The sequence below is a fragment of the Plectropomus leopardus genome, chromosome 22 (genome assembly GCF_026936395.1).
Source record: "Plectropomus leopardus strain MGB_pleo_1.0 chromosome 22, ASM2693639v1, whole genome shotgun sequence".
NCBI classification, from domain to species: Eukaryota; Metazoa; Chordata; class Actinopteri; order Perciformes; family Serranidae; genus Plectropomus; species Plectropomus leopardus.
The window spans coordinates 23,522,408-23,548,966 of record NC_142197.1 but is presented as its reverse complement, the minus strand read 5'-3'; the positions used below and the strand labels follow the sequence as shown (position 1 = coordinate 23,548,966).

Genomic DNA, 26,559 nt, shown 5'->3' with positions numbered 1-26,559 from the left:
TACAAACAGCCTGAAACTCCCCAAAAGTCCATCATGATGCAACGATTCTCCAGGTGCAGATGGTTAGGTAGCACTACAATAACCTGAGATCACATATTAGTCAGTAATTCTTTTTGTGGGTGAGTCTTAAGTTCAGGAATGACCCACATTTAGCCTCACCCTCAGTAAAAGTGCAGGGTATTTCCCTTGTGTTGCACACATTCACACACTTTCTGTAAGAGAAAATAAACTGATCAAACACAGCTTTGGTTTTTGACAAAGTTGTTTTTACTTTGCAGTACAGAAATCATTTGAGCCCAAGAGGATTTTTTTTTAAAGTTGTTCTAGACAATATCACAGGGCTCTCATCAATTCAATACTGCTGCAGTACACATTTGGTCCTTCTTAAGCAATTACAGTCAACCACTCTCGCCTTTAATCTCGCTGTTAATGCTCGGCTCTCCCATCACTTTGCATGATACACTAACTAAAATATGTGTTATTGTAGCTAGAGCTGTTGGGTTTGGGTAGTTTAAGCTGGACTTGTGGCTTGGCTTTTTAGTGTGTCTGAGTGAAAAGACACAAAAACAGCCTTTACGTGCTTGAACGGCTGACGCCTCGCACGGATGTCTGCTTGTTGCTGGACCTGAGTGTGCTCGCCACGTTCTATGCAAAAACACTCCGTTACTCAAATGATTCAGACGCAAAGCCAAGCCACTTCTCTCTCTCACTCTGACATTAAAAAAATACTTGTAGAGACCAATAACTGATGTATAGATATTTATCTTCCAAACGCTTTTTATACAATGACAGAAAAACTGAACCCCCACCCCCTCCCTCCCTCCCGAATACACATATATCCACTCTGTAAGATAACTATTGATTATGAATCATGTGATTTGGCATCTTTGGACAATGCATCATCTCAGCATGATGAAGCAGAAGAATGTCGGGTTATTATTACTGTGTATTAGTGCAACATCCCTCTGAATTTGAGAAAGCTCCCTCCCAGAACCCTATCCAACAATACTATATCATTTCTCTATATATCAACTTCCTCAATGGGCAAAAACCATATACTCGGATGATCAGCGAGCCCATTGGTGTGTACATTTTTGTGTAGGTTTTCTATTTTTTTGTAAGATTTCAGTTGTCGGCAGCGTTGTCTTTGATAATCGGGAGTGTCGCGGATGCCTCGCCTCTACTCGACGGCGTCGCCGAAGGTGTCCTGCTTCTTGCGCTCCATCTCGTTAAAGTCAAACTCTGCGCCCGTCATCCTCTTGTAGATGTCCTTGATGTCGTCGCAGGTGGTCTCAAAATGAGTCGTGGCATCGTAAGATTTGGAGATGAAAATCTAGAGGGGAGACAAAGTCAAATAAAGGTCAGAGTTGTCTGTCAGCGCACAGAGAGAGAGATAACCAGTCAAGGTTAAAATGCAACCTTGACTCTTAAAGCTTTATTTCACCCACAAAGTTAGTCAGAAAGTTACTTTTCTTTGCATGTCTCCACAGAAGACAGCAAACACGTTGACTTGTTGATTGATTTGGGGCCTCGTTGAACAGGGACTCGGCATACGACTTGATAAATCAGACTTGGATAATACTGCACCAGTTGTGTGACAGTTTGTTAAGAGATATTTTGATATAGTTTTGCTGTGATTAAATGTTCATTGTTTTTCATGGAGGCATGCAAAAAATATGTTAAAAGTGTGATGTAACCTGTCAAAAAAAATCACATTAAAGTGTGATGTAAGCTGTCAAAAAAAATCACATTAAAGTGTGATGTAAGCTGTCAAAAAATAACATTAAAGGTGTAATGTAAGATGACAAAAGAATGTCAAGTGAGTGTCCTTGTGCTGTGTGCTGAAACTTTGATTTCCTTTGGTTTATAGTAAGTTAAGTAAGTATCTTACAAGAGGATACAAGAGGGGCTACACGAGGACAGGAGAGCCCGTCTAAACCAATCAATATCAAATGTTGATAGGCGCAGCCTGCATAGGTGATGACGACAGGAAAAAGGATTGCTGTGTTGAAGTCCACTCGTGTTATTGCAATGTTAAACTCAAACAAACCTGATCAAATGTATCCAATGTAATAAAATGCAAACCTTAGTTTGGACTTTCAGGTATGAAAAGGCCTGAAAATGCACAGGCTGCCATTTCATAGAGAACAATCACTGTGCATCACAGTGATTGTTCTGTGATTGAAACGGCAACAGAGTTTTGTCTTTACAAACGGAAGGAACCAGGCCACAGAAGTGTTTCCTGTGAAGGACATTTTGCTGACACAACTTTCCCTGCTCACATATAACGGCAGCAAAACAGCACAGTGGTGCACGGGTGGCATTTTCTGATCTAACAGCAACACGGAGGGCAAATTCATGAGTTACAATGACTCAACTTTGGCTGAGGGTACAGACATTCATTCAGAAAGCCCGTTTACCTGATTATGGCCAACAGTCAATTCAGTATTTGAGCTAACTTACAGTTCACATTTTTGTTGTTTCAATTGTGAAAAGTAGTGGATGGTCCCTTTGAACCTTTGGAATCTTACCCTTTTTGGACCCTAACCCTCTGCTTAGGGTACCTAGCACACCAATTCGGTACTAAAAGGAGGGTGCCGAAAATCAATACTCTGTGCTCAGGACTGAGCTGTGGCTGCTTTAACCAATGTTCATACCATGACAACTTCTGCATACATTAGTTAACTTCACAGGGCCGACTGCCGGCAACTTGCCGTTTACTTGTAATGTTGGAGGATATACACTTGAAGTAATGATTGGATCTTTAAGTGTTAAAAAATTCAAAGTAACTGTACTGATTGTGTGAACTTCTAATATTCACTTGGAGAAAAAAAACAAAAACGCCTCGCAGCATCTTGTCAGGCAGTGCTAAACCCCTGCTCTTGAGCCAATACACAAAGCTGCTGTTTAGAAATATCCCATTGCAAGCAAGTCTCACTCCAGCCTGCTCTTTTTTGTTCTGGAAAAGTTTTTTGTTCTGGGCAATAAATGGGGTGTAGACTTCACTCTGTGTCACCAGTGAAAAAGGAAATACAGCGAGCGCTACTGGACGGAGCAGTGTGTCAACAACCCCACCTACATGTAAGAGTACTGTCTGTGGTGGAAACGCTACACAGACCTCGGATCTTGCTACACCATCAAACTTATTACTTTTGGTCCCACAGGTACTATACCGAAAGCTTTTCATGGAAACGCTGCTTATATGATGTTAGCTAGTGGATGTGCTGCGTTGCTCTTACCTGGCTGTCTGTGCCAATGTCAGTGGGGACATACTGGTCACTGATGCTGACAAACTTCTGCTCGATGGGCTGCAGGAGGTCCAGGGCTGGCTTGATCTCCGACTCGGGGTCGTTTGTCTCCACCGTGGTGCTGGCAATGGCGATATATTTACCTTTGGCTGCCACGTTGTGAGCGAAGGAGATCATACAAACGTAGATGTCTGGAAACCAAAAACTTAGCGTTAATGTCTGGTGGTTTGCCTGTGGATGCGTTAAAACATTATTCAACGTTCGGCAGTTGCTTTAAGCACCCAGTTATCCATAGCCAACAATAACATTTACATGCTGGTGTATATTCCTCGGTGTCCTAGCAACATGGAAATGTAAAGGGTCTATTAGGCTAAAATTTATGTACAGATGGAGCATTCAGCTTTAGACATCCTAACTGAAAACAGTAAGCCCAAACTCACACAAGTCTCACATAAGACCAGACCAGTCCCAGTTACCAGTCTCCTGTATATAAGTGCCGTGCTTAACCCATTCATCAAACACTTCTCACTCTATACATAGACTGTGTCGCTCTTTATACTATGTCACCTGACTTTCTGGCAGTACATGTTTGAGTTTTTCCCTCTAAATTTACCACTTTGAAACCATTTTAAGTGCATACCATGAACATTTTGCCCTTGTCCTAAACTCTTCTAAGCCCGACACTTCCACACAATGAGCACGCAGTGGGATCAATCTGATCTGATCCGGGGGACAGTCAGGATGATCCTGGATCAGACTCCCAGCGCAGAGAGGATCAAATACAGGTATGACTGGAGAAGTGTCGGTACTACTTGGGTTCTGGGTTATTACAGTCGATAACTTAAAAAGGTCTCAAGTACAGATGCTCAGCCCTGTTTGGCCAAAATGCAATCTGATGACAATTTAGCTTGTTATTTGTGTATCCCACACCGCCTTACGCATCATATTCAAGGACCTTTCAAAGATGTTTTGGCCCAATTACCTTGTAATTCAAGGACTTCAACATGGCATTGTTTGAAACGCAGATACTTTTTTACGATTACAATAGTGAGAATTTTTAGAATGAGAAGTAGCAGACTTTACAGAAGCTCACAGACTCTTAAAAAGAGAGTGAGGCTTGAAGGTGTGTATCAAAAGAACTTCCAATTTCTTTTCTTGCAAAAAATACAGTCAATGACCCATGTCTATTTCAAAAACTTTCAAGAACTTAAAAATGTTTCTCCTTAAATTCACAAACTTTCAAGGATTTTAAGAACCCTCATGAACTCTGTTTTTTTGTGTTTGTCTACATTCATATGCAGATATATGTGTATAGCAAATAGTCACCTCTAAATTCCATTCTCGCATCTCAAGTTGCAAGTTGGACTGTGAACAATGACCAGTGCAACAGAGAGGAAGTCTAGGCCTGGATTTCTGTTTTCCAGAACCCCAGACATTTCCTCAAGGGGCTAAATCATCATCTGATGGGTTTCGATATTGCTATTTACTTCTAAACCCCCTTTGCCTCTGCCTATCTGCAAAAGATCTGTTTTTTCATCAGGCATTCACAGAGCAATTAGTGTTGATAAGGACATTATATATTTCTTCAAGACGTGTTTTAGTTAAGGCAATAAAGGAATGAAATACAATGACGTCATCTGCTCATTTCCTGCTTGCACTCACCATGCTTCCTGTTGACCTGATTCTGGGGGATGATGATCTGGCAGGAGCTGACGTCGTTGGTGTTGGGGATGGGGTGATTCAAGATGCAGATGGCTCTGATCACCTGACCCACCTTGTTGACGCGGTCCGTAATGTAGCTGGGGTCGCAGATCAGCTGCTTGCACCTGGCCATCTGTGTTGGGCAAACAGCAGAAGTTCAAAGGCCAACGAAAGATTCACGTTTTAACGGAGGAATCCCAACACATTTGAGAGCGAAATGCTTACCTCTCCCTCCGACTTGACTCCCACCACCTTCCCATTCTCTATCACGATCTCATCAATGGGCTTGTTCAACATGTACGTCCCTCCGTAGATAGCACTCAACCTGGAATGGAAACACGAGTGAATGATCAGTGAGCTACAGAGAATTACAACCACTAAAAAGTTGGGACACTGTTTTAAAACGTAAATAAAAACAGAATGCTATGATGTGCAACTCCTTATTGAACTATATCCAGTTGAATACAGTACACAGACAATTTATTTAATGTTCTAACTCAGACTTGTCCAAAGTCCGGCCCAGGGGCCAATCATGGCCCGCCAAACTATTTTAAATGGCCTGTGGCTTGTCTCTCAAAATCTTCTATGTTTTAACCTGCCGCTCACTAATGATTTATCAAGCCAGTTCAATTTGCATTTTTTCCCATTCACTTTACAACGGCAGCACTATCATACAGTCAAACACCATGAACTTGGCATGGGCAAAGTGGCAACAATTAAAAAACTCACACATATCTTGCTAGGTAGCAGGTATGGCCACAGCAAAGACGTGTAAGGCTGACAGCGAGAGCCTCCGCTTTTAGGAGCGGTAGAAAGTTAAATATTTATTTACTAAAAGACAAAAAAGTTGCTTTTGTCTCAGCTAACCTATTTGCTGCGAGACACAGCTGGCCCCGTGAATTTTACATGATCTTATCCGACCCTGTTCTTACTGATAGACTTTATTTCCTTGTGAATTACATGCCTGCGACACGTTCCACAAAAGTTGGGACTGAACTGTGACACCACTGTACCGTGTCGAACCCAACAGTGAATTTTGTGAACCGTTACACCTCTGTTGTTGATATGTGGCTTTGGTTTGCATGGTAGAGTCTGAACTTGCATCTGTAGATGCAGAGACAAACCATGTTTACCGAAAATGGTTTTCCAAAGTGTTCTCAAAGCCAGATGATGTAAACCACTTCTATGTGTATATAACGAAAGAGTTGAAAAACGAAAAAACAAATGACGCAGAGGGACCTTTAGTTAAGTTCCTTTGCTTTTAGGTGAAATGTCTTCACCTAGTCCTTCTCAGAACTCTACTTATTTAGCCTACATTAAGATATGACACAGTGCTACATATAACTATTATACATATGCGTGTTGAAGGTAGAGTCCCCTACCTGGCAAACCCCTGTGGCAGCTCTCCCAGGCCGTACAGTGGGTAGAGGTACGGGCTCTTGCCATATCTGGCCAGTGACTCACTGTAAAGCTTGATCCTGTTTATCGTTTCAATGCAAGGTTGTTCCATGTAACTGATGAAGAGAGAGAGAAAGACACCATTCAAAACTTAATAAAATGTTCAATGGTCAGTCACAATTAAATGCAATGAAAGTATTACAAAAATAAAATGCATTAAACAACTAGAAAGACCACTTACTCGTCTGTACGGTAGAGGGCGAGGGAGTGGCCAGTGAAGTCTATGGTGTCCGCTTGCAGTTTAAAATACTGGAAAATTGTCTTCATATTTGTCTTTTGTGGGTCAAAGCCGCACATGGTTTTGGGGTCGTTCTCGTCGAAGTTGGTGACAAACAAAAGGAAGTTTCTGAAGCGCCGTTTCTCAAGCAATCCCAAGAGACCTTAGGGAGACAGTTAAGGCTATGAGTGGACCCACGCTGAAAGCAACAACGAGAGTGAAAAGAGAGCTGAGGAGCATTAATGCTACCAGCAGCTCAGAGTGTTAAGGTTTAGACCCAAACCACATTAGTGATTAAAACAAGGACTAGAGCAGGCAGAGAGACACAAATGCAGCATATATCAGAAACAATTCTTTGACGGTTTTAAGCCGTCTACACATTTTTTATATCACTTTATATCATTTGCCATTGCATCCGCAGGTAACTCACTCGATGACAGAGCCTCAGTCTCAGTGGAGGGCACTTTATGGACTTTGCCCTTCCTGTACACATAGCTACCGTCAACCACCTTGAAATCCAGGTACTGAGTCACCTTTGTGATCAGCAGCATGCGCACCAGCTGACCTGAGGGACAGAGATTCAAACATCAGCGCTACTTTCACAAAAACACTAAATGAGGCTCGTGCTTGCTTGGGCGTCCCGGGGCTACGTAAAGATGTTTTAAATATCGAACAGTCAGTACATTTGCATGGTGTTTGGAAAAAGTCCAATTATTGTATTAGTCTGAGTAAAACTGGACTGATTGAAATTGTACTAAACTGAATGCCTCTAAGAAGAAATAACACACCCTGATAATGGATCTGGAAGTTGATTTCCCCCGTCATGTGCACGCTTGAGTCAGACTTTAACCACGGATGGGGATCGAAATCTAGTTCTATTGAGGACTGTTTCTTTTTTAAACCCAAAAATCAATGACGTTTGCTTATACTGCTGTGGACGGGGCTGCAGCAAAACATATTTTAGCCACCTAAAAAAAAAATCATTATCAATGTAAGTATTCACTATATTTGAATATTTGCTCCTCTTTATCTTCCACAACAGCTGATGGAGGCAGCAGTAGAACAGAAACTCCGCCATTCAGTGGAGTAAAATAAGTGTTTTTCTCAGTGGGGTCTGGTGTTTTTGATATAACGGCTTCACATCCCCGTCGGTAAGGGCTGTCTGACAGCAAGGTAAAGCGCTGAAAATATTCTTAATATAGCGTAGGCCATGCTGAAAACTGATGTTGATTTTTTAAGTGGCTTAAAACAAGTTTACTCAGCACCGTTTGATTAAATGTACATGTTTTCTACCTCAAATTTATTCAAAATAAACAGTAATGGTTATGATTCAGTCTATATCACAGACTGTATAAGTAATAAAGGTCAATAGCATCTAGCTGAAAAAGGGCATGTCTCCACCATCCGTGCTGAAGTCAGACATACAGTACTTCCATTAATAAATCGATTCTCCCCCGGTGCTTGTGAACTGAGACAAAGACAGTAGTGCAATTAAATGACCTAACTGAGCCATAATCATAGCTTTACTGAACTGTGAATGTAAACATACTGAGAGTTTGAGAAATGAAACATTAGCCCAAACAACAAGCTGAAGCTCAGCTCTGTTTGGAATCTGTTTGCAAGGACTCTGCAGCTAAAGGTCAGAGGTTTCCGTCACAAGATGAAGCTGTATGTAATGTGCAGGTGAGGGATCAGTAATACCGTTGGCCATGAGGAATTTAGGGATGAGGTCCACGTTCCAGTCGCGGGGTTTTCCCATCGACTCAGGAGGTTTGCCAGGAAGGCCGAAGCGCTTGTAGAGCTTTACGGAGACAAAAAAAATCAAAAACAGATGTGACTCAAAAGCTACAGACAATTAATTTTAAGTTCACCAATTCACAAAGTAACCATTGAAAGGCTATCATTGATTTTACACATCAAAGTCTGTTTACAGGTCTTGGGAGTACTACTGCAACTACCAGTACTGCTGCAATGTTAGAACTTTTAAATCTGCAATGACTGTAGTTAATCAACAAGTTTGTTTGGTGTTTCAGAAAAAAAGGTTGAATAAAGCGTCCACATGTATTAAAAAAAATTACAATAAAAAAATCCAAGGACTACCTCCCATGGCCATTAAAGTGGGCCTCATTCATTAATATGTGCGTAGACACCTTTCTACTCTGCAAAGTGCACATGCTCGGGGTGTGTCATATCATACTGTCCACAATAATACCAGTATTATTTTTAATGTGATAAGAAAAAAAATCATATTGTTATTATAGCAATATTTCAAATGGCAGATCACATCAGATCAGATTTAAAGTACAAAGTGAATATTTACATGTTTTATATACACACAGTCAGCAGCTCTTGCTTCCTCATATTTTTATGCTTCACTTTTCAGACCAATTTCACCTCCCCAGTGTCACAAAGTTGAGCCAGCAAGCTCACAACTTACATCGTCAAGAGGCGTGATGGAGGCGCTCTCAGCTCCGTAGTAGGAGTTGCGGTCCATGTGGAGAACCTTCTTCCCCTTCACCGACATGATGCCTGATAAAATGCATTCCTGTTTGGGGGGAGAAACAAAACAGAAGAGGAATCAGACCACATGATGCTGGGGAAAAAACACATGGAACATCCAACTGATGTGGTGTCTTTACTTGAGTTTTTATATTTCTGTCAATTTTTACTTTTACTCCACTTCATTTCCTAAATAAAACGTGTACTTTTACCCCACTAAAATTCCCCTAAGCATCTCAGTCAGTATCTCAGTAAGAAATGAACATAATACTAAAAATTGTGACTGCGTACTTTTTAATTAAAAGCATTTACTTGTACTTTTATTTTCAATACTATTTTTCATCATAAAATTACTTTTGATACACAAGCACAGACCAAATCACATACTACAAGACTTTTACTGTATTTTAATAGGTGACTTTAACTTCTAAGTCATTTTCTGGTAGGATTTTTTTTACTTTTACTCAAGTACAGCTTTCAGGTACTTCATCCACTACTGATTAATACCAGACATTGGTGTATCCAGAAATTCTGTTCGGACCCAATACCAACATACTGCCTGACATGCCTCTGTGGAGCTGGGAGGATAATTACAGCTCTCACATGGCTATTAGTCTCAGAGCTTTGGTTATGATGAGGGAAAATGTGCATGTTTGCCGGAGCTTGGAATTCACACAGACCAAAGGCCATAATGCGATTACTGTGTGCATCATGTGACTGTGTGGACTTTAAAACAAGTTTTACAATCGAATGACAGCTTACAGTACGGCGCTGCATTGTATGACTTCCCTCTCATGCCAAACCAGAATGACGACCTCTTCACCCTGTATGCCTCGGCCAACCAGTCAATACTGAGTTAACATCCATGTCTGTTCTGAATCATACAGGAAGTGTCAAGTGTTTTATCACTAAATGTCAGCACAGTTTAAGGATTAGTGTCACAAGATTCAGTATCTGAACAAATGTCTCCCCGTGTTTCTGACTTATAGCATTGAATAATGACAAGAAGTCAGTCAGTCAGTCAGTCATTTTCTGTAACCGCTTGTCCTCGTAAGGGTCGCGGGGGGGCTGGAGCCAATCCCAGCTGTCATCGGGCAGAAGGCGGGGTACACCCTGGACAGTTCACCAGACAATCGCAGGGCCGACACATAGAGACGAACAACCATACACACTCACAGTCACACCTAAGGGCAATTTTAGAGTCATCAATTAACCTGAGCTGCATGTCTTTGGACTGTGGGAGGAAGCCGGAGACCCCGGAGAGAACCCACGCGGACACGGGGAGAACATGCAAACTCCACACAGAAGGGCCCCCACCCGGACCGAACCCCGTTCCAACTGGGATTCGAACCAGTGCTAACCACAAAGCCACCGTGCCGCCCATGACAAGAAGTCATTTTGCAAAAAAAAAACAACTTAATTTTCTTCTGTTACACATTTGTGTGAAATTTTGTCACATAATACGTATGAATTCTTGAGCAAAAGACGTGTTTTATGGAGACATAAAAACAACACTCCAACATAACTTTCACTGGGTGATGTCACCTTCGTTCCCCTTATCGCAGAGAATGTCCTTTTGTCCTTTTGTTGTTTTGGTGTGACTCTTCAGAGGCAAAACAATGCTGCACACCTATTACATGTAAATGAAGGCTCACTTCCACTCTTAAACCTGTTGGGTCTCCTACTGAACACAATAAAATCCTGACAGGTGACTGCGGTCAGCATACAGTATGACTCATCTTTAAAATCAAACTTGCATTGACCAAATCAATCTCAATCAAAGCTGCCTTTAACAAATTCTGAATAACACTAACTGTGGATGTAAATAAAAAAAAGTATTAATAGAGGGAACTGGTTAAATGCTAAAAAAAAAAGTCAAAGGTGTGACACCTCAATACAGAATTAACTGAGAACAACCCTCTCTTTGACCTGAACCACACCATGACACTTCAGAGCACATGTGTAGTCTCCATACTTTATCCACAAAGAAAAGGAAAGTTACGTCCATTAAAAAGGCTAAATATTATTATGACCGATATATCAATATCACGTTTTTTTTTTTTTAGGTTAGGCTCTAATGCTAATGGTAGTTCCTATTACTTTTTTGAACCAATCTCACATAGTGTAAAATTAAATGAACTTTGAAGTTTGGTCTATAGATGCTTTAATCTTTAACTTTTTAGAATAAATTTGTCAGATAATATCTGGCAACATTGCAACTATCAGGATTACTGGAAATGTGGCCAATCGAAATTTCAATAAACCTCTCATTAGCCTCCACATATCCTCACTGACACACCTACTCCTCTACATCCTGCAACATCCACGCTAGCTTCTGCATAGGTGCCCTCCCAAAAATAACACATGACGCAGTGAAATCGGAATACCACTGCGTTGATGGACATAAATTCAGGCTACACATGAATCCCATGAGTTCTGATGTGTCACCGTCACTTTGGTTTGACATGTGACTGAAGCCGACTTTCTGCTGCTTATATAAATACAGGCTTTGACACAGAGCCCCGGGCAGCCTAGTCATCACTACCTCAGCCAGACAGCAGTGCCCATGCTGACAGAGAGGAAAACACACTGATCCAATGGACAGTCAGGCAGAAAATTAGGCCACTATAAAACATCGGGACCAAAGGCAAAGTCCCAGTTCAATTTTTAACACTTAAGACCCATAAAAATCAGTGAAAGGCCACAAAGTCCAGCACAGAAGCAAGAGCTGGACATGTCTCTGCACTTCAAGAAGACACAGGCACATGACAGGAAACTGCAATCACAGCATACTTAGCTTTGACTTTACAACAATGAAAACTCCTAACACACCACTTTGGACTTTGATTTATTAATATCTTTGTGACACAGCAGAATAAAGTTCTACATGCAAAACATGTGATGGGCCTATAAAATGAGATGGGAATGTGTTGCTTCAGAGGAATGCTGATTTTAGAAGTATACGGTCATCAACATATAGTTAGTCATGCAAATCTTAAAGTTTCATACATTTCTAGCGATTGTTTTGGTCTTCACTTAATTGCCAATCCCTAAAACTTTCACACTGACTAACCTCCCTTATTTCTTAAATTGTGAGTGAATGCAAGCATTGTTTCCATTTCCTTTACTTTAATACCATTTCCTCATTGATGTGCACAAAGATAGCAGTGGCTATTTCTTACAGGAGAATGCAGAAGTTATCTATATCTATCAAAAGAATTAGCAATTTTACTATATTTTAAGGATGAGAGATAAGGCTTAAAAAATGCTATTGCAATATTTTTAGGCTATATCGCGATGCACGACATATACCTCAATATTATGATATATCCTCTAAACTACTGTAAACCAAAATACAGAACTATTAAATGAACCCTTTAAAACCTGGAGTGAGATCACTTTTCTTGTGCTGCTTTCAAATGTATTTCATTTAAACCTTTGACCCCTGAGCAAATTTGTGCGGTTTCTTTCAAAAATATGGGTGACAAGGCAATGAGGTAGGTAATGTTCCACAAACTGCAAGACATAAGGAGATTTAGAAAATTATTTTAAAAAGCTATGAGAAAATTACATAACAGAAATATTCCAATTTTTAAGCATGTTTTCCATGTAATTTCCTTGTGGTTGTTTTATTAGTTTTTAAATAATGTTCAGGTAACTTTTTTGAAAAATCTTGCTAAATTGAGTAATTTCTTCTATCTGTGCTTATTGCCTTCTTCCAATGTTTTTGAAAGAAAGCCTATTTGCTCCGGTTTTTAAAGGGTTAACTGCATTTACAATGAAGTTACATACAGTAGAAACTGTCAAATAATAAAGTACTGGTACAATAAAGTTAACTCATGCACTTTTGTAATTCAGTAAAATTAAGTATTGTTATAATAAAGTTAACTAAAGAACTGCTGTAATATGCAGAAAAAAAAATATTGTTGTAATAAAGTTTTTTTTTTTAAGTAGTAGTATCTGCAAGTCACACTTGTGCTCCAATGACAAAATGCAACAAATTAGTCACAGTCTGAAGCCCTGCAGGTACAAAAACATGAGCTCTGTCTGGTCAAACTACAATAAAACCATTAATGCTGCACCTCTAAACATCACGATTTTTTCACTGTAAGCTGGAGACAAATTAACAGAACATATGCAATTTGCAATTGTCACAAAATGAGACTAATAGTAGCATATGGAGCCCTGCAATACTTAAATTTGCTTTGCCTGTTCACTCTCTCTAAAGAGAAGGGAGTTTGGAGAAAAAACATGACGTTTCTTGTTTGTGTTTTTTTTGGTGTGTGTGTGTGTGAAACGGAGGGAGCCACTGGAGAGAGTGAGAGAACGCAAAAGCTCAAGTCAGTCCCAAGCTGGTGGCTTTCAAATATGACGTGAACATTTATACTAAATGTTTGATGAGCTCAATATAGTGGTTTTTACATTGCACACGGAACAAACCACAATACATCAAGTATATTCTATATGTTGTCTGCCCATACTTCATGTACTTCCGTTTATTTAACTTTAGAGCTGCAACTCACAAATATTTTTTAGCATGTAATTGTTTATTTACTTTATTTCACTGCACTATTAGTAGTTTTTGGTAGATAAATAGATATATCCATCATGTATGTTTCCCCAAGAACCAGTGGTGGTTTTCCATCAATAATATCAGATATACTGACTGGTGTAAAACCATCACTGCAGTCCCTGTATGTTCATCAACCCACAACCTCCTAAATCACTGAAATGGCTCCCTACACACTTCTCACCTCTTCAGGCAACAATCTGCTTACTTGGGATCACCATAATGATGTGAACCAGACTGCAACAAGGTACAGTTTGATTTACTGTGCCAAGACACTCCCGTCATGTGTCATTAGTAGTGGACAGATGGGAAACCCCATCCCCCAGTCGCTTAACCTAATGACATACAAAGATGCCTACGGTGGCAGAAAAGATTTCATATAAGAATATAAACTTGTACATATTCACCTTCGGAATTACCTTAGGTTAACCATTTGCAACTAGGAGTGACATCAGTTTTATATGCTGCTTTCGGATGCGTTACACAAGTATTGAAATACTTGAACCCTAGGCAAACTGCTGAGATTTCTTTTAAAAACATGCAAAAAAAGCAAAAGCAATGACCAATTTAGTGAGAAATATTCCGCAGAGTGCAGGATTATAGAAGACTTAAACATTTATTTTAAAAAGTTAGGAAAAAATGTGAAGGTAAAAAAGAAAAATAAAGCCACGTGAAAAGGTTTATTTATAGCTAATAATCATACTTACATATTAAAATTATGTTACAAAATTATTATAATTTTTATAACCTTTTCCAGGTAATTTCCTTTTTCAAATGTTTTTTTTTAAAACTAAGTTTTAGTTAATTTTCTTGGACTTTTCATCTTTATTCATTACATATTTTGGGGTAATTTCTTCTTTTGCTCATTGCCTTATTCCCATGCTTTTCAAGCCAGTTTCCTCAGGTTTTAAACGTTAAAAAATAGGGAAAATCAGTTAGCATTCTCTAGTGGCATGTGGGTAAAATAATGTACACATAGTAAGTTGCACTGTTTATTATTTGATTGTAGTTAGGTATTATTATAATTCGGTGTTATTTGTTGAAATGGTAATCAAAACAGTGCTTATACTAGTGTGCAACGTAAAAGGAAATCTGCCAGATATGCAGAAGTGAAGTCACTGATTTATATAAAGGGAAGTGAGAACATGAGAAATTACGCTGTGCAGCAGTTTGCAGGGCTCTTAAGGCTGGCTGGCACTCGGTCTAGCTCTGGTTTACTGAGCCTCCAGAGTACTTACAGTGTACTTTCGGTTCCTCCGTCTTGGTGGAACCACACCCAACATGAGCTAAATCAACACCCTGCCCACCAGAACTTAACCAACCAACTTTCTGCTAGCTGCTTTAGCCCTGCAACCTCTGCCTGCTCTGAGCCTGAAGCTACACAATCTCATCTGCCGTCATAAATAAATATCAATTGAGAGAAACCCAACAAGACGATCCTGAGATGCATGTAATATCACAGCTACTATTATGTACTAGTCCCGAAAGTGCACAAGTGAAGTGCATTGGAGCTAACAGGAAGTATACCATGGTATTTCTATTTCATGCTTCAATCGTGTGTAACTGACAGTAAGTCAGGAGGCCTGGCAGGAAGTATTACTTTGTCTAAAGGACAAAGGCATGGTAAATGCTAATGCTGACAATGGTAATATCCGGGTAAACAAGCCCTGCACAAATGGGAATAGCTTTTAAACTACAATTTTCTACTGTAGTGTATCAACTTTTCAGCATACAAGTAAAAACAATGTAATAATTTTAACATCTAATTACAGGTTAACAACGCATTGCTAAAGTTTCTGGCCGATAGTCCAAAGTAATAACGCTATTCTGCACAAGCAGCAAGTTTCATCAAATGTATTCTCGTTTAACTTACTTCAAGGCTTTGTTAATTTTGTGATATATATTTATTATTCAACTTGTAAGACGACGACGACTACGTTTTACTCGACAGCCTGTTGATTCCACCGCACGGACAGAACATCGGAAACTTAACATAGTTTGAGTTAGTAAGCTACTACGACTTTTTAGCGATTGTCGATAGATAAGTTTCTTGCTATGATAAAATTGCAGTGCAATAAGGTCAACGTGCAAGTTGACCGACACCGCACACGACAGATTTATCGGCGAAGCTGACACGTCGTTATACTATTACTGAAAGGCTAATTAGTTAGCTTAATTTAGGACGGCTAACGTTAGCAGACTAATCATCCGCGTATAATCTTATTTTGACTCAAAATGGCACCCAACTTTTTAAAAAAACTATTTAAGTACACTAAAATATGTTCATTTGAGAGTTAACAGAATAATTACTGGCAACAGCAGCAGATTGAGAGTTTGAAAGTGTCTTGTGTAAATTATAAGAGTTATACCGTTAATCTCTCCAATGCTAACCGTTAGCATTAGCTGCTTCGCTCAGAGTTTCCATTAGCTAACAGGTAGTCGCACACTCGCTGTTAGCGGCTAAGCTAGCTACTTAGCGCTGACGTTAGCTCCGCTGATTAGGCCTAGTTAGCTCAAAGCCAAACTGTCAGGCGCTAACTGCGTTAGTAACAGGTTGCAGTTCACTTCCGCGCATTGTTGAAGTCTCTCTCACCGTGAGTCCGGTGCCCAGGACGATAACGTCGTAATCTTCATTCATTTTTCCAAGTCTTTACTCCTCTGAAGCGGAATAAGTAGAAAGAAGAAAATGGAGATCTGCGGGACTGGGAGTGAAGCTGGGGCTGCGGTTCAGTCAGGCGCTCCGGGAGGGGCGGGGCCTGCCAGCTGTCAATCACTTGGAAGAAGCGGCGCAACAGTGTCCGTTTGAAAACGACAGTACCTGAGGGAAAATGCCATAGACCGTATATAAAGATATCTTATCTTTATATATATTTATATGCAGTCTATGTAAAACCTTATGGAAAATACTGTCTTTACTATTTCAACCTTTATGTTTATGTTATATGCTTTAATATTACACACTCTTATCGCTCTGCGCACAAGATGCACTTGCAAGCTTTAAAAAATATTTACATATTATTTTCTTCTTTAACTGAGTTCATTTTTAACCATCACTCCTAATCATAAATATCAAATAGTCATTAGATTTCAGAATTTTAAACCTTCAAATGCCGTTTTTTCTAACTAAATAATATATACATTCAGAATACATTCAGATTGAGTGAATATTTACAAAAAACACGTTTATCAGTTGGAACAATGGATTTGATTTTGAATTTGTTCTTGTGGTACTGCATTCAATTAAATATAGGTCAAGAAGCATCTGCAAGTCATTGCATTCTGTTTTTATTGACATTTTACACAGCACTGCAACTTTTTTGGAACTGGGGTTATATTTTGAATACCAATGTTAGCATGAGCTCACTTTACATGAGGAATTCCACCTACAACCAAAATGATGAGTAATGTAGTCCCATGTCACTATTTGTGTTGCCATAGTGGACTGGATTCACAGCCGACACGCCTGTTTAGTAAACCCAGTGATGTTCACAAAGTTTGCCTCTGTATTAGTCACTGAGTCGGTCTTTATGGGGCTGGATCTACAGCCAGAAAACATGACATTTTTAAAAGGTGACATCATGCAGGAGCTTAGAACTGCATACATTTATTTATTCACATTTGCATACATACACTGTTTAAAGCTTAGGTTTTGTTTTGTTTTGTATCTGACATCAAAAAGCAGGCTGATCAAACTACAATCAGACAAAATCACACACAGGCAGGCGAGCTTATCTTTAGCATGTCCAGTCATGTCTAAACTTACTTACTGCTTAGCATTCTTCAGATGAGATACTTATGAGAGTGGCTGGCTCTTTTGCACAAATACCAGTAAGGCCTTTTTAAAAAAAACGTTTTGGAGACACTTACATGATGCCATTAGGAGTGCCCCGACAGTGTCATCTTTTAAAGGGAAGTTGAGGACATCCCTTTTAGCCACACATTCCAATAGTCTGGCTCTACTATTTAATTTAATTCAATTCAATTTAATTTAATTTAATTTAATTTAATTTAATTTAATTTAATTTAATTTAATTTTTTTTTTTTTATTAATAATGACTACTTTTCAGAGGACAGCAATGGAGTTCATATGCTAGGCCATTTATTAAACAGCTTTTCAGGTAAAGATTTTACATGAAAAACACTTAAGCTTAGAAAAAGCTATAATTTGTTAAGGATTAACCCTTTGAAACCTGGAACGACATCACTTTTTCTGCTTTCAGACACCTTTCACAAGTATTTCAACCTTTGAGCCCTGAAAAAATGGTGCATTTTTTAAGGGGGGACAAATGCAAGGAGCAGCGTGGTGAAAGAAATTCCCACAAATTGCAAGAAAACAGTAGTTTAGAAAATTAGTCTGAAATGCTAGGGAAAAATGTCTACGGAAAAGGGGGGGGCTTGGGACAAACTATTATTATGACTTAATATTTAAAATTGGATTTGAGAATTATAATCATCTCTGAGCATGTTTTCTAGAAAATTTCTATTTGTTTGTTTATTACTTTTTAAAAACTCCTAGTAATTTTCTCATACTTTCTACTAATTTCTTGCTTTTATGGGTCATTTCATATAAAGCGAATTCCCGTCTTTCCATGTTTTGAAAAAAAAAATCAAGCTAATTTATAATAACACATTTTATTTATAGAGCGCTTTTTGGGGAACTCAAAGACACTTTATATAGTAAAAAGGATTAAAAAATACAAATAAAATCCATAAAAACATAATAAAAATACATAATACAGCACAGGAATTACATACTAAAGGCAGTTTTGAACAGGTGGGTTTTGATGAGTGATTTAAACTGAGAAAGGTCACTGCAGTCACGGATGTGTTTGGGGAGGGATTTTCAAAGGTTGGGTGCAGCAATGAAGACGGCTCTGTCGCCCCAGGTTCAGTGCGTGGTCCTGGCTGGTTGAGACAGGAGGTTGGCATCAGAGGAGTGGAGGGTGCGGGAAGGAGTGTGGCGGATAAGCAGGTTAGTGAGGTTGGAGGGGGCCTGGTTATAAAGGGGTTTATGAGTGAGGAGGAGAACACTGAAGCCTATGTGTTGTGGGACCGGGAGCCAGTGGAGGTTAGGGTTAATATGATCCGGTTTCAAAGGGTTAACTTCAGGTCTGTTACTACTTTTACTGATTTATTGGTTTAGTTAAAATTCGGTCTTTTTGTTTTACTAACTAGTTGCCGTATTTAATGGTCTATTATCTAATTTTAGCTCTTTTATCCATGTAACTTAATAAGTATTAACAGAATTATTTTTATTTAATTTTGACACATTGTAATCAGCTCCGACTCACATATTTGTATCTTTTAGAGGCTTATTCCTCATAATAATTATTATTTAAGAAGTTGTTTTTTTTTTTTTTATTTTGAATGGATTTTCATTGCTTTTATGGTCAGTTGACGGCTTTATTTTTGCGTGAAACTTGTGCCTCACACTTTGTGAAGCACATTGTCCTTCCACCTGGAATGAAATGTGCTATATAAATAAAGTTTTGCTTGCTTGCTTACCTTTCAAGAAATTGCAGTCGAAGTCAGGCCACCAGCACCAAAGTCATATCTGAAGTAAATATAGAGGTCATGATTTTCCATCACTTAAGTATGCACTACACAGTCAAGAATTTTTTTTTCAATTTTTACAAAACCAAATTAAGTGAGTTTCAGGTTCTTTAATTTATTTAAATTAACATTACAGGTGAATTGCTAATCTGTGTTGTGTGTCATTATAACATTGTTCATGATGGGTCCGGTACGCCACATTCAAACACTCGCACTACGTCCGGTTTCTTGGCATGCTGCCGTGCTGTTGTACCAGATGTGTCCTCTGAGTCTCTGAGTCCGAGGTGCAGGAGTGTCCTGGTGGCATCTGCATGCTGCCCGATACAGGCCATGTGAAGAGCTGGAAGGAGAACATAAGACGTTGGTAAGGCTCTAAACTGGTATTTTCGCATGTTTTAGACCATGCATACCTCAAGTTTTCTGGAGTCCTCATTTGCTGTCACTGCTGTAAGCTACACTTACAGTCCCACGTCATTATATCTATTTGGAAGGAGTTGCATTATTTTTTCTGGTAATGCAGCTTTATTTTAAATCAATCAACTTTAAAGGGACTGTTCACCCCCACATCAAAAATACATTACTTTAGTTTTGATTTTGGGGTAAACGGTTGCTTTAAAGATGGATTACTTTATACTATAACTACAATAACCATTAATAAAACAGTAATTACCAACAAATATGATGGATTATCCATCAGCTGAGTTTCAAGTCTCAGTGTTCTGAAACGAACGGTAATATTAATCATGAAAAGTACACATTATCATCAAATCTTCTCAAGTTATCACCAACTTATCCTCAAAATGACATACATTTTTATTTAAGGCTCTGAGTATCTATTTCTCAAGAAGCTTCCTTCTATGAGCAATGTGGTGCCACATGCACACATCACTTTCTGCCAAAATTACAACACTTTCAGTTGTTTCACATGAGAAGATTCTGCTCTCAGTGTTTCTCTCACTGGTTTTCAGTGGGCGGGGCTCAACTGCAGAAAAGTGATGTCATGTGCATCTGAACACCAATCAGGATTTAGCAAGATATGAGTCAATGAGTGATGACAGTTGTGGGGCTGTTTGCTGATGTTGTGAGCACTATTAAGTCTGATCAAACCATGCCCAAACAGCCCGATGAAGCATGATAACTGAGTCTGAACTGTCAAACTGTTATTAAATCATATATAAACCAGCCTTTTCTAAACTTTAACTTTTATTATTGGTTATTTAGCCATGAATATGAATGTCATAGAGATATAATTAAGATGTGGAACTACATGTTAAGGCGCTTTAGAATTTTTGATAAAAATCACAGCTGCAGATGAAGTGTAAAACACACCATGGAGGGTGATTCACTGCTTACCAGTTCTTCCCTTTTTGTCCCGAGCGTACAGATCTGCCCCCAGCTCTAGCAGTGTTTTTATAGCAGACGTGTGGCCCTCCTGAAAAACACAGATGGAAATGAGTAAGGACAGTGTATTTGTGAATATTTACATATTGTAATCTCACTATTGCCGTGTCTGTCAAAACAGCAGACACCTTCTTGGAAAAGGACTCACTCTTTGTCTCTTTTTGTAGATTTAAGTTTCTGAGAGTATAAGGACAGAGAGTGTTAAATGTAGTACTGATTGTAGCGAGTTCAGAGACAAATTTGTGATTTGGGTGTATATACACATAATACATGTTGTTTGATAGGATAATTTGACGTCATTAGGAGAACAATCCTCGTGTACACCGATCCGCATAAAAAACTGAAAACGCTGTAGTATGACATCACTGTTCTCACAGGACCCACACATTGCCAGCTTACACGTTTGTTTGTGTTTTCAGGCCCCCAAAATGCTGGTGTCATGTGACCGAAAGGCCAAACCGCAACAAAAGTTTAACATTTCATACAAGAACTGTTGCCGTGTCGATGGGAGGGGCGGTGATGGTGTCTCTCTGAATTTGGTCGTTTTTGTTGGTCAGTAAACACAGCTCAGCAGGCGTAGCTCTCCGTGTTTTGTTTTTTTTCCCTCAGCAGCAGTTTGTCATTCGCGGGATGGATAATTCATCTGTCAATCTGTTCAAAGCTGATCAGATCAGCTCCAAAAATGTCTCTGTGGTAGTGCATGATTTAGTTGTGATGACACGCCACAAATAAATTAATGTGTTGCAAACCCTGGAATTAGTGGTACATCCCGGTACCCCACCTCATAACCCACAGGATTCAAAGGATCCACTGCTAACACCCCTGTGCCAGAAACAACAGGACGCCCCCAGAGGTCCTGGGTCCATGCGTTTGAATGTTTTGCAGCGTGCACTCTAGCGTTTTTGTGAATTTGGAACAAAAAATTCAGAACACCACACTCAGAACAACAGAGTGTTATGTTTGGGACTAAGTGTGATGTGTGAGATGTATTATCTATCTTCATATAAAGTCACTGGTTTCAACCATTTATCTGTCACTTTTACATTTACGAGTCACTGATCTAACCTTTGCAGCATAATGCAGTGCAGTGAGCTGGACCACAGTCGCTCTCTGATTCACATCTATGGTTAGGTCCCGCACCAGGAATCGCAGCGCCTCCTCCTGGCCGGTGACAGCCACCTGGTGCACCGGCTGAGCCCCGATTGTGTCAGCTGCTGTTGGAGATGCCTTCAGGGCACAAAAGTCATGTCGTGACATACATATTTCAGTTTCTACATGAGCTGAGGCATTACTGAACTGAAATATCTTGTTCTACCTGATGCTTCTCTAAAAGCAGCCTGGCCACAGAAATGTGTCCGTTCCTAACAGCATCCATGAAAGGAGTCACTCCACAGCTGTCAGTGCTGTCTGGGGTGTAGCCACATCTGGAAAAAAAAACAATGAAAGTGACGGACAGTCAGACAAGGTTATTACGAGGCAGGTTTCCATTACAGATTCGCCCAAACCTAAAGCGATATTTTCGAAAGGTTGATAATTCAGAGATGACTGCGTTTCCATCTTGCGATAACATTCCAAGAAGCATGTCGATGGATGTTTAAAACATTAGCAGCTTTATTTCTATTGCAGCCACCACACTAGCCGTCATTATTTCCAATTAAAGGCCACGTTGGCATGTTATGGAGCAATAATTGACAGACAAGAACCTTATACGTGGTGGCTCCCACATATGAGGGATTTCTGGGAAGCGACAGTCCACGATTTCACAGAGGAATTATGGATTCAAAACTTCCAGATGATCCACTCAACTTTTGAAGAGTTATGTGATGCAGTAACAGCTCTTGTAGCTCCTGCTGCATCATGAGGGAGCCAGTTCCTACTGACAACATATCCATAGCATCATGTGACCTAGAAAAGCCATTAACAGTGTTTCCATTTCCATTTTGCAAAATAAGACATGTTCAAATCACCTGAAATACCACCTAATGCAAGGGTAAAACTTTTTTGCGATAAATGGGAGTTTTTATTTAAATTGACGCGTTTTCAGTAGGCGTATTTAATATACGCAAATCAATTTGCGCAAGTGAAGGGTTAATGGAAATCCACCTAATAAGAGACACTGAATTATTTAAATAATATAATAATAATAATACTGAATTGATTATGACTACCTGAGTAAAGATTTTTTTTTACTAAGTGTTTTTATTCCTCTTTAGGCATGAAAAAAGTTCATTTCTATCTAAGACATGCATTTTTAATAGAGATTTTCACATGTACATGTGTTAAAGTTTTCAAATGGAGAAATAAAACCCAGTGAATAAATTGATGCATTATGTGAAACTGTAAAAATATATTTTAGGAAGGAGGCACTAAAAAATGTTAACTGTAAAACAAAAGCTTTTTTTATGAAATAGAAATCTCCATAGAGGGACTGAAAATTGCATGTAGTTTGTTGTTTTTATGGCAAGAAATTAATCCATAGTTTTCTTTGACAATCAAATTACTGTAATATTTGTACTAATTCTCCAAGCCAGTCTGTGTTTAAATCGCCTGAAATACCACCTTGTGCGAGAGTAAAAACATTTTTGCACAATTTTAGGGTTAATGGAAACCCTTCTTGTCACCTACAAATCATCATCAAGCTCCTAAATACCGAGTTATATTTATGCCAAAACAGGTCACACAGGAAATTAAGAGGGTGGACATTTTCAGGGACAAAGAAAACTGAATTGGTTTCGGCTGAGGTCTACAGACAAGATTATAACCATCATTATTTTAGGGCAATACAAGTTAGACAATAAGTAACAAATGACATTGTGTGTTTCCAGAGCTAACTAATATAGTTCACAAATATGACTGGTTTTTGAGAAAAGTATAGAAATTTTCAACCCACCTCTCCAACAAGATCTGAACAACCTCCTCACAGCCGTGCATCGCTGCATGATGAACAGAAGAAGAATGATTTAGAATGTTACAATGACCATAAAAGGTCCCTCACCTAGAAAGATAAAAATTTTATCGCTCTATTATCACCGCACACACACTTGAAAATGTGTCCACAACAGAACATTACATGCTTTTTTATAGATTCTGGAAAGATAAACCAGCCAAAAGTCGGGACACTTTCGAGTGTAAGTCAGGTGTTTCCATACTCTGGAAGCTGGATGTGAGGACGCCATACCTGCAGTGTGGAGTGGTGTCCTGCGTGTCTTACTCTCCGTCCTCCAGACATCCGGAGCGAGATGCAGCAGGTGTTGTACGATCAGAGGATCCCCCTCTCTGCAGGCGATGTGGAAGGAGTTCCAGCCGTCCTTGTTTTTCAGTGCAGGGTCGGCGCCGTGGCTCAGCAGCTCCTGGATCACATCGAGGTGTCTCCTGGTGCAGGCCATCATCAGAGGAGTCCTGAGAGAGAGAGACAGAGAGGAGGAAAAACTGACACCTGCTGACCAGATCAAATCTATTATTAAACTTTATATCAGGCCAAACAATGTGTACTAAGAGAGAAAACACAAATTCATTTATTAATTTGTTTTTAAAGTGAATTGTCAGACCTCTTTTTTAATCGTAGATGAACCCATTAAAACCTGAGCGATTTGGCTTGATACTTTTCAAAAAGATATTGGAAAAAAAAGACAATTAGCAACTTGAAACATTTTTTGAAGAAAAAAGTACAAGAAAATTATTTTTGGAAAAAAAATTTCAATTTTGCTGCTATAATAATGACTGAAATGACATTAATGGCCCGAGAGTTTTATCAGCTTAGATAAAACAGTCAGTTGTTTAATAAAATTTTGTTGTGGGACATGATTTAGGTAATAAGATGCACTATGTTGCAGTATATTTTGTCACAATACTGATCATATCACATCAAATTTAAAATTGCAATCATACTGTATTGTGACTTCAGTATCATGATAGTATAGTATTGTGGAGGTTATGGTGATTCCAACCCTTAGTAATTTTACATTTAATATCAAAAAATTAAAAACATTATTTACTATGTTAATTTTGTTGAGGAGTTGTACTATGTTCCTTGATCACCTTGTTTAGACAAGGAAATAGTCATTACTTGGAAATCTGATTTTAAAGCTTTTTTAGTATACAATGCAAGGAAAACTGATATAAATAGACAGGAACGTGTTTGAAGCTCCCATGGAAAAACATTTAAACAGACATTTTAGGCTTTTTTTCTTTTTTTTGAGAGACACAGACACTTAGTTCTGTAGGTATAAGTTGCATTCAATAACTCTTTGAAAGCAGGACAAATCTGTTCACTTTTATTAAAAAATACGGAAAGAGAGCGATTAGGAGCTAACAAAGAAATTGCCCCAAATTTAGCAAGAAATTAGTAAAAACTTACAAAAAAACTACAAAAACAAGAAAACGACCTCAAGAAAGTGTTACAAAAAAAATACCCTTTTCTCCTGTAACATAATTTTAAATACATAATAAAGAAATCTATAAAAATAGTGTAGTGTAGTATCCCACACAGATGTACACATCTTTTTCTTGCCACCATTCACTAATTTTATATGCACTTCGGGGACATTTCTTGATAAATTGCTCGTTATTTGTTTCCTATATTTTTGACAGAAAGTTAAGTTTTCCCAGGTTTCAGAGGCTAAAATGCTCTTAAAGGGCGTCTGAAGGCAGGTCAACAAAGCTGATGTCGAGCCAGCTGATAAAGGGTTAACACGAGAGGTGCATATTGTCCGCAGTTGCTGCTTTATCTTTGTCTCTTTACGATTGCTTCATTTGTGCGTTTGACTTCTTGAACAACAGTTTTGAAAATGTCTCTTAAAAATGAACGATTTATAGCAATATATCAAAAGAGTGCTCCTTCGAGCCGGATTCGAACCAGCGACCTAAGGATTTCAGCATTCAGCCTCTACAGTCCTCCGCTCTACCAACTGAGCTATCGAAGGGAGCTGGGAACAGACACGCGATTGTTTCTTTTTAAAGGCGGAAGATGGCGCCACATTTTATCTATATTTGTAACTACGACCGGTTTAAACGTGTCATCCTCACCAGTCAGCTTTCTTCAGACTGTCCACCTGAGCTCCCGCCTGGAGCAGGTAGCTAACACAAGCCCGGTGGCTCATGGACGCAGCTTCGTGCAGCGGCCTCTTGTAGTCGTTGTTGTACACGTCCACGTCCATGCCCAACCGTTTTATTAGATACTCCACGATATCCTGGTGTCCCTTTCTAGCAGCGTAGTGCAGCATGGTGTCCCCCGACCGTCCAAAGTGTTTGCTGCGGACAGTCTGAACCGCCGCCGAGTCTTCTAACGGTATCAGAGTCTCCATAGAGCTTAACTGTCCCTCCTGAGTGAGCTTCACCAGCTGCTTTAAAGTGTGTTCGTCCATGCTGGGCTAAATGTGAAAGCTGCTGTAGGAACACAAAGTCACTTTAAAGCTCAAAACGAAAGAAAATACTTCATGTTAAGCTGTGTTTCTCCTTAGACGCTTCAGACATGCTGGAGAAAAAGTGTTTACCAGGTTGTTTTCACAGAGAAGCAAAAAATTAACTGGCCAACCATGACCTTACACTGTAACTGTCTTTCCATACAAAATCAGTACGAAACATGTACAAAAAGAAGTTACGATTTTTGAAATGATTGTTTAAATATGTTTATTCGACTATGTATTTTTATTTCTGTTATATTACCTTAAACGCTGAGCACCCCGTGTTCTATGCCTGCTTTTTCTGTTTTCGGTGTTACTGTTTCTATAGTGTAAAAAAACAAAACAAAAGAATTGAAAAATGGTTCACCTTGTAAAAATATTTAATTCAGGATGTCTATGACGTTTTTATATTATAGGTACATGACATATGTATCTGTGAGTTACAAAACTTATCTAAGCTATTTACAGCATTACATAGTTTATTCAAGGGGAAACCGGTGTAAATGAGGG

At 39.1% G+C, this 26,559-nt stretch overlaps 2 protein-coding genes and 1 non-coding gene across 3 annotated transcripts; all 3 read right to left on the bottom strand.

Annotated features, from left to right (window-relative positions):
• Positions 1 to 244: 244 nt before the first annotated feature.
• Positions 245 to 16,452, bottom strand: LOC121961223 (rab GDP dissociation inhibitor beta-like). Its single transcript, XM_042511127.2, has 10 exons — positions 16,287 to 16,452; positions 9,062 to 9,169; positions 8,326 to 8,425; positions 7,055 to 7,189; positions 6,589 to 6,787; positions 6,332 to 6,463; positions 5,175 to 5,274; positions 4,911 to 5,082; positions 3,240 to 3,439; positions 245 to 1,333 (listed from the first exon to the last, which is right to left on the bottom strand). Exons 1-10 carry the CDS (start codon positions 16,329 to 16,331, stop codon positions 1,181 to 1,183), a joined length of 1,344 nt encoding a protein of 447 aa, XP_042367061.1. The 5' UTR covers positions 16,332 to 16,452; the 3' UTR covers positions 245 to 1,180.
• A 2,889-nt stretch (positions 16,453 to 19,341) lies between these two features.
• On the bottom strand, positions 19,342 to 26,166 carry ankrd16 (ankyrin repeat domain 16). The gene is made up of 7 exons (XM_042511128.2): positions 25,673 to 26,166; positions 23,826 to 24,046; positions 23,538 to 23,580; positions 21,963 to 22,071; positions 21,713 to 21,874; positions 20,600 to 20,678; positions 19,342 to 19,586 (listed from the first exon to the last, which is right to left on the bottom strand). The coding sequence occupies exons 1-7, from the start codon at positions 26,008 to 26,010 to the stop codon at positions 19,423 to 19,425; spliced, it is 1,116 nt and encodes a 371-aa protein (XP_042367062.2). The 5' UTR covers positions 26,011 to 26,166; the 3' UTR covers positions 19,342 to 19,422.
• On the bottom strand, positions 25,482 to 25,569 carry trnay-gua (transfer RNA tyrosine (anticodon GUA)). The gene is given in 2 exon segments: positions 25,482 to 25,517; positions 25,533 to 25,569. It is a non-coding gene; the product is annotated as a tRNA-Tyr (tRNA).
• Positions 26,167 to 26,559: the final 393 nt, after the last annotated feature.